This window comes from Bubalus bubalis, chromosome 21 (assembly GCF_019923935.1).
Source record: "Bubalus bubalis isolate 160015118507 breed Murrah chromosome 21, NDDB_SH_1, whole genome shotgun sequence".
NCBI lineage: Eukaryota > Metazoa > Chordata > Mammalia > Artiodactyla > Bovidae > Bubalus > Bubalus bubalis.
In genome coordinates this window covers 12,360,006-12,374,173 of record NC_059177.1, presented here as the reverse complement: position 1 = coordinate 12,374,173, position 14,168 = coordinate 12,360,006, and the positions used below count along the sequence as shown (strand labels likewise).

General features: G+C 40.0%; 1 protein-coding gene across 2 annotated transcripts in view; it reads right to left on the bottom strand.

Annotated features, from left to right (window-relative positions):
• Positions 1-14,168, bottom strand: part of WDR48 (WD repeat domain 48) — a 51,162-nt gene that overhangs the window by 36,276 nt on the left and 718 nt on the right. For both annotated transcript variants that reach the window (XM_025272323.3, XM_006067341.4), the window contains exon 2: positions 463-603. In XM_025272323.3, coding sequence (XP_025128108.1) covers positions 463-603 — 141 coding nt within the window. The remainder of the gene's footprint in view (positions 1-462; positions 604-14,168) is intronic.

Below are 14,168 nucleotides of genomic sequence, written 5' to 3'. Positions count from 1 at the left end.
CACTGGATGGTGAGGGAAATCCCCACCCTAATCACTTTTAAATGAAGAAAATAAATATTTGTTCAAAGTTAATTATAAATGTAAAAGCATATTCAATCTTTTTTTAGTAGCACTGAAAACAGATGCCAAGAAAGCTTTTTGGGAACATATTTAAAACAGAAAAATAAATTGCTGAAAAGAATTCCCCTACCAGAAAAATCTCTAAGCTCCTTTGCAGCAAAGAGCTGTTTTCACAAACCTAGTTTATGGACTCCTTACTTTAGCTAAAACACTTCTAAAACTCCCCTGCGGTGTTTTTCTCAGAGGCTTACTGAATTCTGGTCGCAATGTCTTTATTTATAGAGCGTACCAAATAACTGAGTGCTCAAAGAGATTAAATCTGAAACTGTGAAAGGCACCATATTAGACAGACCAAAATTTACTGAGCATAGATTTAAAATATAAACTCAATCCCTGCCTTACCTTGTGCTGATTGACACTCCATATTCTTATGATGGAGTCTCGACCGGCCGTGAAAAGTCTGTTAAGTGCTGGGTCCAGCTGCAGGGCGTTGACCCCATTCCGGTTGTACTTCTCCACTTCATCTCGAATAACATAGGAAACCTGACAAATACATCAAGATTGGCTGTTTAAGTTATAAAATATGTGATAATAAAATGTAGCTTCTAGTGGCCAATCTGAAATTCAAACTTCTAATATAAAACTTATTTCCCAATTCGAAAACATTTTTATTTTACTCTATAGAGACTGAGGGCTCCCCCAGACGCTCAGCGGTAAAGAATCCTCCTGCAATGCTGGAGACTCGGGTTCAATCCCTGGGTCGGGAAGATCCCCTGGAAAAGGATATGGCAACCCACTCCAGAATTCTTACTTGGGAAATCCCACAGACAGAGGAGCATAGAGGGCTACAGCCCATGGGGTCTCCAAGAGTCAGACAGGACTTGGCAACTAACAACAACATAGAGACTGAAGGGCTGAGCAGAGAGGAGTGACATTAGCTTAGACCAAGATAAGCAAGTCTGAGGCTAATACTGCAAATGCCTCCTAACTTGACTCCTTTCCTACCCTTGTTTGTCTTTAATCCTTTTTCCACAAAGCAGCTGGATGAATCTTTTTTATATATAATTAAATGTACTTATTTTAATTGAAGGATAATTGCTTTACAGTATGGTGTTGGTTTTGGACAAAGACCAACGTGAATCAGCCACAGGCATACCTATATCCCCTCGCTCAAGAACCTCCCTCCCCATCCCATCCTCTAGGTTGTTACAGAGCCCCAGTTTGAGTTCCCTGAGTCATACAGCAAATTCCCAATGGCTATCTATTTTACATATGGTAACTGGTTGACTCTTTAAAACATGTAAACAGAAATGTCTTTTTTAAAAATGTAAATATGCTTCCGTTCAGAAACCTCTCTGGGTGCTTACTCCACTAGATTCAGGATTGGGTCTGAACTCCTTGAGCACCTCTCCAGCCCTCGCCCTTGCTCACCGCTCCCATGCCCCACACACATTGTTCCTCCAGACAGCGCACGTGCTGACCCCTCTGTCTACAAGCTCTTCCTCCCACTGTCTGGCTGACTACCATTGCAGTCTTAAGACGTCTGTGGAAATGATGCTTCCTCAAAAAGGCCTTCTCTGACCTGCTAAGCAAAATAAGATTTTGCTCTCCATTAACACACTAAACTTTTTCCTTCAGACCACTTTCCCCTACTTTATTATTGTTGGTAACAATAACACTCTGCTCCACGAGAAAACCCAAGAGAACCAACCAAAAGCCATTACAATTAAGAAAAACTCAACAAACTGGGTGACAGCCAAAAGCAAAACTTTTGTATTTTAATGAAATAACCAGTAAGGATATAAATGGGGCAGGGAACTTCATTTACAACAGCAACAAAAATAAATATCTAGAAATTCATCTTGCAAAGAAGATACATGCTGTGCTGTGCTTAGTCGTGTCCGACTCTTTGCGACCCCAAGGACTGTAGCCCACCAGACTCCTCTGTCCATGGAATTCTCCAGGCCAGAATATTGGAATGGTTGCCTTGCCCTCCTCCAGGAGATCTTTCCAACCCAGGCATCAAACCCAGGTCTCCTGCATTGCAGGCGGCTTCTTTACTGTCTGAGCCACCAGGGAGGCCCGACCCACAGGATAAGGTACATAAAAGAAACACCTGAATGAAGGAGACGCACCGTACTATAGCACCGGGTGATTCAAAATAAACCATTTTTTCCTAACCTTGTGACTTTAACCGGATTGTGGTCAGAGTTCACTGGATTTTTTTCCTAGAAGTTGACAAAAATATTAATATATAGCATAATGTTTTGAGGGGCTAACCCTGTCACTTTTTAAAATGAAAATATACTCTTTAAAGATCTTAAAAGGTATTACAAAGCTACCAGAATTACAAAGGAAGGCCACAATACAATATTAAAGGATCAATGGAATAAAACAAAATTCAGAAACATATTTTCCCAATATACATTTTTAATTTTGATATAAACAGATTTTGAATCAATGAGGGCAGGCTAAATTATTTAATAAATTATCTAGGAACATCTATTGGGAAAAATAATATTCTTTTTCTAAATCTTAAACCAAAATGAATTTTCATAAGGACTAAAGATTGAAATTTAATAATCTAATCATGAAAATACTTTAGAAAGATAGCACTCTTTGCAAAAGAAAAGAGGAACACTGATCCAAACCAAACTACAAGCCAAAACTTTCTGTACATAAAAATGTTCACAGCAGCATTAAATGCAACAGCCAACAAATGGAAATAACCCAAATGCTCATCAACTGACCAAGGATAAACAGAATGCGGTATGTCCACATAATGCAATATTCAGATCAGATCAGATGCTCAGTCGTGTCCGACTCTTTGCGACCCCATGAATCGCAGCACGCCAGGCCTCCCTGTCCCTCACCAACTCCCGGAGTTCACTCAGACTCACGTCCATCGAGTCAGTGATGCCATCCAGCCATCTCATCCTCTGTCGTCCCCTTCTCCTCCTGCCCCCAATCCCTCCCAGCATCAGAGTCTTTTCCAATGAGTCAGCTCTTCGCGTGAGGTGGCCAAAGTACTGAAGTTTCAGCTTTAGCATCATTCCTTCCAAAGAAATCCCAGGGCTGATGTCCTTCAGAATGGACTGGTTGGATCCCCTTGCAGTCCAAGGGACTCTCAAGGGTCTTCTCCAACATCACAGTTCAAAAGCATCAATTCTTTGGTGCTTAGCCTTCTTCATGGTCCAACTCTCACATCCATACATGACCACATAAACAAGGAGTGAAGTACTGAAATATGCTATGACACAGATCAATCTTAAAACATTATGCTAAGGCCACAAATTTTATGAATTTATTTACATGAAGTGTCCAGAATAGGTTCCATAAATCCCGAGAGACAGAAAGTAGATTAATGGTTTCCAGGGGCTTGGATGAGAGGAAGGTGGGGAATGACTACTACAGGATTTCTTTCGGGATGAAGGTGTTCTGGAATTAAGTGATCAGTTTACTTTGTGAATATATTAAGAATCAGTGAGTTGTATATTTTAGAAGGTAAATTTATGTGAATTTTATCTTACTAAAGCTGTTATTTAAAACGAAACAAAGTTCTGAGTGTCAAAAATTAACAGGAGCAAAGTTACAAGGCAAACACTTAACTGGGGGAAAATGAATACAAAAGACAAAAGCTTACTCTTGACAACATACAAAGATTCCTTAGATAACAATAAGAAAAAGTCAAACTCTTCATGAGAAAGAGTAAGGAGAAGGTCACAAAGAGGAAATTTTTTAAAAAGCAAAGAAAATAGCCAACAAACAAAAATAATGAAACCTGTGAAATGGGTCAGGGTTGTATACGCAAAGACAATGAAGATGTCTTAACCCAGCCTTTTGGGTGCCAAGTAACTGTAACTGAAATCTACCCAAACCAGCTTAAGTTTTTTTTTTTTTTTAAAGGAGAATTCAAGATGAATTTAGCAACAATATCTAACAGAGCCCAAGGGCAGGAAATACAGTCATGACTCATAAGAGACATTTTAAAAATAAAATCATGGCACTTCTTTACTGAAGCTTTTCACTGCATTTAAAGTCAAGTCCAAATTCCTCACATGCTTTGGTTCTACCCTGCATCTTCACACTCACCTCAAACTGAGTCCCCCTACGCTCTTGCACAACAATCACACCAAATTCCTTCCTGTTCCTCAAACACATCAAGCTCTTTCTCATCCTAGGGCCTTCAAATTTATTTTTCCATGTGCCAAGATTTCTCATGTCTCATTTCTCATGTCCAAAACAATACTATTCTCCTAGCTTTTACCTTGTCTGGCTTACGCTTCACTCACCAGGTCTTGGCAGAAAAGCTGTTGTTGTTAAGTCGAGCGAGTCATATCCTACTCTATGGGACCCCATGGACTGTAGCCTTCCAGGCTCCTCTGTTCATGGGATTTCCCAGCAAGAATACTGGAGTGGGTTGCCATTTCCTTCTCCAGGGGATCTTCCTAACCCAGGGATTGAACCCGGTTCTCCTGCATTGCAGGTGGATTCTTTTATCACTGAGTCACCAGGGAAGCTCTCCCAGAAAAGTAATCTCTAAAAGGCTTTCCTTGATTTCCCTCCCCTATCGCTTCCTCTACTTAGTTTGCAGTTCTTACCATGCTGCATATTTGTATTTTTTGCCATATCTTCTCCATTAGAAAAAAAGCTACAAGAGGGCAAGGAACTTGTCTACCTTGTTTCTCCCATCACTGTATCCTTATTATAGTATTTGGCATATAAAAGGCATTTCACAAATGTTTGCTGCATGAATTAGATCCTGAAAAACCATCAGAAAGCAAGCTGGCTTCAATGTGAGTGTCAGTCTCTCCTGATGTGTCTTTCTCTGGGGCTTCAAGGCCTCTCATCTCCGTTTCTCAGCACACTTCCTTTAATGGAGATGGAAGAGCATGTATGAATTTTTATTTTCAGATTTCTGGGAGACGATCTGATTGGCCCAGTGGGAAAGAGTCAGAGAATAACACCATGGCTGTCAGGTCCTTATCCCAGATGGAAAGGAATTCTTAGCAAAACAAGTCTGGGCCAGCTTCTTTAAGGGCATCTATTATAGATGTGTGATTAAAAACAGTGAAGAAGTACAAGTATCTGAGTTGGATAAATTCTGGCACACACATCTATAAAAGCGAACACTATTTAATCATTAAAAACAGTGGTGCAACTCTAGACCGCCTGACACACGAAGAAAACCATGATGGATTTAAGCCACACACGCATGGCCCAACATACTGGTGTATAATAATCATTACTGTAAAAATGTTGCAGAATATTCACTGTATGTTTATAAATAAACACACAAGTTTAGAAGGCTATACATACAGAAAACGACCAGTAGTTACTTCCGAGACATGGAACTACTGTGACTGTCCCTCACTCACGCCTTTTTAGTTTAGTATGAATGTTTTATAACAGGTATATATTACTTATTTTTTTGAATTTATAACAATTCTTACCCAACTAATTCTTGCCTGTATTCAGAAAATCAAACAGTACTGAAAGACAATAATGAAAGCCATCTCCCTGCTGTTGGGTAAGACTCCCCACATCCAGTCTTAATACTCAGAGGTAACTAGTTTCAACTCTTGGTTGTTTCTGTTAGGTAGCTACTGCCATTTCTTGAAATACTGGGCTTATCCTACAACTTTCTGACTTATCCATTTTAGAAACTGCCTATTTACTCAAGCTATGGTAGATTAGGATGTAGCTCTGAAAGTTCCCCCAACACTTCTTCCTTCTACTCTTGCAATATAGATAGATCTACCACTATTCTGAGTTGAATAAATAACCAGTGCGACACTGTTGAACTGTAACTGATGTCTGTCTACTGACTAGCCAAGTACTATATTATACATACATTTCCTTCCTCAGAGTTCTTCATTTTCCCTGGAGTTCCTCCTCTCCTTCAATGGTTTCCACTACTTTAACTTCAATGTTCTTTAACTGCTGCACCACGTGACAGCCCAGCGAGAACCCACCTCTAACACCCTCTTTCCCGGAAGGCTTCCCCCAGCGCCTCCCCACATTCTCTCGCTTCAGTCTGGCCTGGCTGCCCTCTCAGTCTGCTGAGACAGTCATCACCTCCAGTGCTTCCCTTTACTGCTTTTCTGAGTGAGAGCCACTGTTTCCTGAATTCCTTGTCTCCTTTCCTTGTTCACTTTCCCAGAAGTACATCCCCAGGGACTTAAGAAACAGAAAAAGGTACATGGGAGGTGACTTAGCCGTTGAATGTCTGAAAAGGTCCTTACTTTACACTTTATTTGGCAGAATAAAAAAGTCCATGTAGGAAAAAGTCAGCTGTTGACACTGAAGAGAAGCTGAAGCTACTCTAACTTCCTTTAGCATCCAGTGCTGCCACTGAATTCAATGCCACTGTTTCATTTAACTTTAAGGTGATCTCATTTCCATTCTCTGGTACCACAACCTGAACACTCCCAAGATTTTAGGATATTCTCTTTTTACTTGGTGGGGTATTATTTTGTTTTTGTTTTTTTTTTTAATCATGATCATTTTTGGTCCTTTTATCATTAATTTTGCTATGTATTTTGAAAACCCTTTCAATCTAGACACTTTCAGCTCTAGGAAATCTTCTTATATAAATTTATCAATAACTATCTCGGTTTTCTTTGCTCCTTCTTAAACTTTATCAGTCAGATGTTTTGAACTTTGAAACTGACCGTTCATCTTTTTATGTGTCCTATATTATCTTTTTATTTACTTTCGTAAGATTTCCTTTATTATTTCATAACTCTGCTATTAATTTTTTTTTAGTAAATTTTAGTATGATAGACAAAATAGGAACAGTATCTTCAATAAGGAAATGACTAGATCAGTTATGGTCCATTCATTCCATGTAGTCATTAAAGAAAGAACTACAAACAATGATATGTAAAACTTGTTAAAGACAAAAAACATTGGCTGTAGACAGAAGAAAAACAGGAGTCAAGTCTTCCAACAAATACTGATTTAAGTATCCATCAGCTGCCAGGCTCTATTCTAAAGGATAGAGTAGTTAGGATAGAGTAGCTGAGGATACAGTACTGAGCACAGAAGCCCTCCTGGAACTTTCATTCTAATGGGGAAATTCTAGTGAAAGAATGTTTCAGCAAGTTAAGTGAGGCTTTTTCTTCTCAAAATATAGGCAAGCTTTGCAGGCAGAAGAGATGGAAGTAAAAAAAAAAAGGTAGAAAATTCTGGAGACAGAAGCAATAAATGAGTGAATGAAGTCCCAGAAAAACTTCGTTTAGGCAAAGTCAAGAGTACAGGCAAAGGCAGAGAAGATGAGCACTCATGTCTGTCTTGACTGACTTTAGAAAAAAAAAAGAAAAAAAAAGGGAAGGAGACTTAAGAACTCTACAAGGGATGGGAGGCCAGCCCTTCAGTAGGAAGCATGTATTTGGAAGAGAGAATTAAAGGGACTCTGACAGGGAGAAAAATAACAGGGTGTTCCCACGGCAGCAATCTCCAGGTAGGTTACACCAGGAAAGCCTGCTCCCAAGCTCATTCAGTGGCTGAATTCAGCTCCCTGGAGATGTAGGCTGGAGGGCCCTGTTTCCTTGCTGGCTTTTAGCCAGGGATCCACGCTTGCTCCTGGAGGCTGCCTGTAACCCTTCTCATGCTTTTTATGTGCCCTCTCCTGCAACAGAAGGGCCCTCTCACACCTCATCTCTCTCTGACTTCTGCCTCCAGCAAAGCAAGTTCTCTGCTTTTTAAGAGTTCACATGATTAGATTGGGCCCACTGGGATAATCCAGGATAATCCTCCTATTTTAAGGTCTGTAACCTTAATTACATTTGCAAAATCCTTTTTATCATGTAACCATAACATATTCCCAAATTCCAGGGATTAGAGCATGGGCATTTTTGCGGGGTGGGGGGGATTCTGTTACTATAGTAACTAAACAATTTTTTTTGGTATGAAAATAAATGTGGACATATTACAGAATGAGTACTAAATCACAGTATTTTTAAGAAAAGAAAGGAGACCTAAAAGCATTTCAGGCTCACAAAGAGGACACTCTGAGCCATTCCCCAGGCTTTCCTGAGGTGTCATTAACTCATTTCTACTTGCATGTCTAACAGACACCTTTAATCACTGCATGTTTCAAATTGTGCTCCTCACAGTCCTCTGCAAAGGAGCTTCTCCTGTGTCTTCCTCACTGATGAAGTTAACGGCGACTCCGTTCTAAACCGTAGTGCCAGCCTTACTTCAACTTCTCCATCTCACATGCTGCCAGCAAGTCTCGTCATCCAGAATTCAACCACTTCTCATCTTGGGTGGAGCCACTACCACACAGCACCTGGATATCTTAAACAGCTACTGATTTCTCTGCTCTACCCTTTTCACTGGCAGTCGGATAATCATAAGAAAACACACTTCTTCTGCTATAAATCCACCAAACGCTTCCTACCTCACCTCAGTTAGTTAGTTAGTAAATCCACCAACTGCTTCCTACCTCACCTGAGGTAGTCAAAGCCCCGACCACGGCCTGCACGTTCTCTGCATGACCCGGCCAGCAGTCGCCTCTCTGATTTCGTTTCTAGCTCCTCTTCTCCTTTTTCAATCCGTGGCAGCCACAATGGCAACTTTATTATTCTGCAAATAGGCCAGCTACTTTTCTACCTTAGGACCTATGCATTTGGTATTCTCACTGGAATGCTCTTCTCCCAGGTAGCAAATCTCATTTCCTTTAGATACTTACACAAAAGCTAGCTGCTCAGTAAGGCCTTCTCTGACCACCACAAACAAGATTTCACGTCCCCTCCTCTGCTGATTTTCACTAGCTAACCACTTTTGACATTCAAAGATTATCGTCCCGTCAACATAATATTATGGAAAATTTAGAGCATATTTAAAAGCTGAAGGAATTACACAAGAAACATCGATATACCAACACAGACATATTTTACAATTAACATATTCTATATTTGTTTTATCTCGTACCCAGCCAACCATTTGACATGTTATTTTTCGATAGCTTTCACATTAAGTTACACATCATCAATAACAATTCTTCCTAAATGTGTATCATCGACCAGAGTTCATTATTCATTTATGGCTTTTTTGAAGGTAAAAGTTACATTCAGTGAAATGTACAAACCTTAAGTATACAAAAATACTTCTGACAAATACACCTGTGTAGTACAAAACCCTAGATATATACAACACCAGCCTAGAAAGTTCCCTCATCCTCTTCTCAACCTCGACACTCAACTCCCAATCTAGAACTTTTTTCACCAGAGATTAGTTTTGCCTGTTCTACAACACCTAATAAATGGAACCACACACCTCTTTTGCGTAAGGCTACTTCCAGCTCTCAGGCTAAATCTGGCCAAAAAATCGGCCGAATATGAATAATTCTTACATGTGTTTTTCCTGTTCAATCTTGTGGACCATAACTTTCTGCTTGAATCTATGTTTCAAGAGTGTTGATTTTTAAAAGTATTCTAAAAATTAGTCCTGCAAATAAAAATAGGACATTTTCTAGCCTAACTTCTAGTCATGAGTTAGTAAAACGCTCCTACCAAGGTTAGCAAAAAACCACCTAAGGGCCAAATCCAGGCCAAAGCCTGTTTTGTAAACAGTTTTCTTGGAACACAGCCATACCTACTCCTTTGGGTAGTGTTCTATTGCTGTTTTCATGTTATAATGGCAGAGTTGAGTGGTTATAACACCTGCATATTTTAGGCCTACAAAGCCTAAAATATTAATATTTGGCTCTTTACAGAAAAAGTTTACTGACCTCTGTTCTACTGGATGTCATACTGGCACTGAAGTTTTTATTACCTATCTTATATAAAAAGTAACTCACCTTGGACATATGGCTAACTTATAAGGGTCTTTCCTTGAGAAATTAGGATTTCCCATCATTTTACAACCTTAAGAAAGTCTCAGAAATTAAACAACCCAGAATTGGGGCTCAGAATCAGGTGTAAACATAATGCTGAGCTCTTACTAGGTCTAGCATAACTAATATTTGACAGGGAAAGGGGGTTAGTATTGGTAGGAAAGACATTTGTTGGTTGCCTCTCTATCCCCCGCTTCTTTTCAATGTTTTCCTCAAGGCAAGCGTATCTTAGGAGAAGCTGTGCAGGGAGTATTTAAGAGACTTTCTGTTCCGTGGACAGGATGGTGAAAGGACATGAAGTGCAGGACAGGAGTGGCCACCATGGACCAAAAGGGAAGGCCTAGATCTAGGAGTTTGGAAATAGTACGGACAATGAGTAGGTGTGCCTGAGTGCTCAGTCGTGCCGACTCTTTGGGACCCCATGGAGGTCACCAGGCTCCTCTGTCCATGGGATTTTCTAGGCAAGAATACAGGAGTAGGTTGCCATTTCCTCCTCCAGGGAATCTTTCCAACCCAGGGATCAAACCCACGTCTTCTGCATTGGCATGTGGATTCTTTACCACTCAGCCACCTAGGAAACCCCAACTTGTAGGCAGCCTAAAGTTAAAGCTGATTTTACATCACTTCTCAGGTTAGAGTCACAGAGAGCCTACTGGTTCAAGATTTCCAGGAAACTAGCACCACCTCTTGAGTTATCATTTACATAAGTCAACACATAAGTTTATTATGTGAACCTGGTTATGTTGGATTGAAGGTCATTTCCAACCAAAAAAAAAAAAAATCCTCTGGTTATGAAAGACCAAGTATTTATATTCTTGAACCAACAATGAGTACTGGGGCATGGTTACTGCTCCTATACCAGGAACAAAAGGTGACTTTTGTTGAACCTCATGCCAAGAGTTCTGAAGCAAATAACGAAAGAGCCACAACGGAAGATGGAGACAGAGAGCCAACCAACAAACCCATGCTGCTGGGAAATCATAACATTAAAGGGAACGCCAGGGACTGAAAAGATTTGCTTTGACACTGATTACCGGAAGCTCCATCATACATCTAAATTCACACATTTGTCTGCTCATGTTTCAGACAATCACAAATCCACCCCTTCTCCTCATACGCACCTCCAGCTTCCTCAGAAGCTGAAGACAGTAGGACTTGTGCTCATTCTTCACTATGTCTATAATTAATAAGCAGTATGTTGGACCCTTCTCCGTTGGTTATTTATTAATATTATAAGTCTCAATGGTCTTTCTGGCCTACTATTTGATAATGGAGCTTGGGGCTACTGCCTCTTGGTACAAGAAAGAGAGCCAAGAGGCAAAAAATATTTCTGTAGCCATATATATTTTTTCCAAAATGGAAAGTTTTTTTTTTTGGTAAGAGCAAAGAATATCATAAAAATGTTAAAAAATAAAAAGGTTCACATATTTTAAGGTAAAAGGTATCTTGTTTCCTGCCTTACCAATAATCACATACTCTAATACCCCAGAGATAATCACTGTTAATATCCTTGCAGACTTTGAAAATGCCTTATTTCCTGTGAAAATGGGACCATGCTATGTTGATTTCCTATTCTTACCTCTGGACATCGTTTCTTTAATATAAATCTAGCTTATCTTTTTTTTTTTTTTTTCTTTTCCTGATCTTTTTTTTTTTTAATATAAATTTATTTATTTTCAGTTCAGTCGCTCAGTCGCATCCGACTCTTTGCGACCCCATGAATTGCAGCACCCCCAGGCCTCCCTGTCCATCACCAACTCCCGGAGTTCACTCAGACTCACGTCCATTGAGTCAGTGATGCCATCCAGCCATCTCATCCTCTGTCGTCCCCTTCTCCTCTTGCCCCCAATCCCTCCCAGCATCAGAGTCTTTTCCAATGAGTCAACTCTTCACATGAGGTGGCCAAGGTACTGGAGTTTCAGCTTTAGCATCATTCCTTCCAAAGAAATCCCAGGGCTGATCTCCTTCAGAATGGACTGGCTGGATCTCTTTGCAGTCCAAGGGACTCTCAAGAGTCTTCTCCAACACCACAGTTCAAAAGCATCAATTATTAGAGGTTAATTACTTTACAATATTGTATTGGTTTTGCCATACATCAACATGAATCCGCCACAGGTATACACGTGTTCCGCATCCTGAACCTTATCTTTCTAATTGCAAAGTAATCTACTATATGAAAGTACCTAACATCTGCCAGTTGACTACTGATAGACATTTTGATTTTTGTTTTTCACAATGACAGCATTCCTATAATAAACATCCTCGCATGACAAAAGATAGATGCATATGTACTTTCATAAAACAATTTTTCAGACAAGGAATTGCTGGATCAAAGGGAATGCATATTTAAAATTTTGAACAAACAGCAAAAGACAAAGCAGTGAATACCATGACTTCATTTCAGAGTGAAAAAAAAAATCACCTGAGTACACATGCACGAAGAAGTATGGAACACTAATTTTCAACCAACAACTCTGTCCTCCAGAGGGCATTTGAAAATGTCTAGAGTCAATTTTAGTTGTCACAACTGGGAAGGTGCCAGTGTCTAGTGGGAAGGCAGGATGATGCAAAACAACAGCCCTCCCACAATCAAGAATTATCTGGCCCAGGAGGTCAACAGCACTCAGAGTGAAAAACCCTGGGGCCTGGATTATATCTCACACTCTCCAAAACAGTTTTCTGTGAAGAGTGGAAAACAATAATCTTTTTATTTGTACTGTTTGTGGTTTTTGTTTTGTTTTGCAACGAACATGCACTAGTTTAAAAAACACTTTCATGAACGAAAGTTCACCCTCGTATTGATATAAAAATCCTTCTCTGCACCTTCTCATATTGGTTCTATACCTTAGGGACAAATTCTGAAAGACTCAAACAAGACTCACTGAATTTTCTCTGCAGCCAACTGACAGTAGAAAGTACTTTTGAATGCTCTTCCTAGGAATCAGCTTCAAATCACTTCACCTATCTGACTGCAATACCTATTACGAACAAAGTGCTAAGTACTGATTCCCAAGTTCCAGTTTTGCACTCTGATCTAACCGTAACCCTAATTTGAAGAGTGAACTTATCATTCTCCCTCATTCTGCATACAATGGCTCATATTCAGCTTATTAAAACAGTCAGTTTTTCCACACATGCTGCAGCTAACTTATACTTTCCCCATCCTGTACTTTTATATTGCCTTTTAAGTCTAAATCCAAGAAACTAAGACATTTGATTAACTCTCCTTACTACCCTAAGGAATGTAGGGTAGCACTGCCCTACCTTAGGGCAGTAAGGAGAGTTTTCTAAACACTAGAAAACAATTAAGTTACAATTACGTCCACGTTTTAGTCAGGAACATACATTCTCACCACCTGCCTTATGCACTTAAAAATCACCTAACAGGGTATGCTATTTTAGATTCTTGTTAATGTCACTCAATTCAACAACATCTAATGAGTGCTGAGGACACTGTACTGATCAATGAGACCAATAAAAGAAAGAAGTGAACTGGTCAGAAGAGTTCATGGCCAACAGCCATTTCCTGGGGTTACCTCAATGAAGGAATCCCTTGTCCAGATTACCAAATATTCACTGACTTGTATGTAGCACTACATACATGGCTGTGTTTTATAAAGAAAGCTTGAGTGCTACTTATTCCTGCACTCTTTTCAATTCTTTACACATTTTGGGGTCCAAACTAAGGCTCAGTAAATGTTTAACGAGTAAGTGCACTGGAGTATCCCCATTACAGACAACATACTGCAGGTAATCAGTAATACTGATTTTGAAGCTGCAACTCCAGTACTTCAGCCACCTGATGCAAAGAGCTGACTCATTTGAAAAGACCCTGATGCTGGGGAAGACTGAGGGCAGGAGGAGAAGGGGACGACAGAGGATGAGATGGTTGGATGGCATCACCGACTCAATGGACATGGGTTTGGGTGGACACCGGGAGTTGGTGATGGACAGGGAGGCCTGGCATGCTGCGGTTCAGTGGGTCGCAAAGAGTCGGACACGACTGAGCGACTGAACTGAACTGAACTGCAGGTAAACACCTGTAATAAGGCTTTTACTCCTCAGGTCGTTGAAAACAATAGGTAGCAATAACTCAAACGTACCCAAAACAAAACTGTACTCATGAAGGCATAAAGCACACACGGGAGGCTTAGATAACTCTTCACTTCTGAATAATATTATACATTAGACAGACAAAAAAATTCAAGGATGCACACTGAAGATGAAGAAACGGTGAAAATATTAAATTCCAAAACAATGAAAA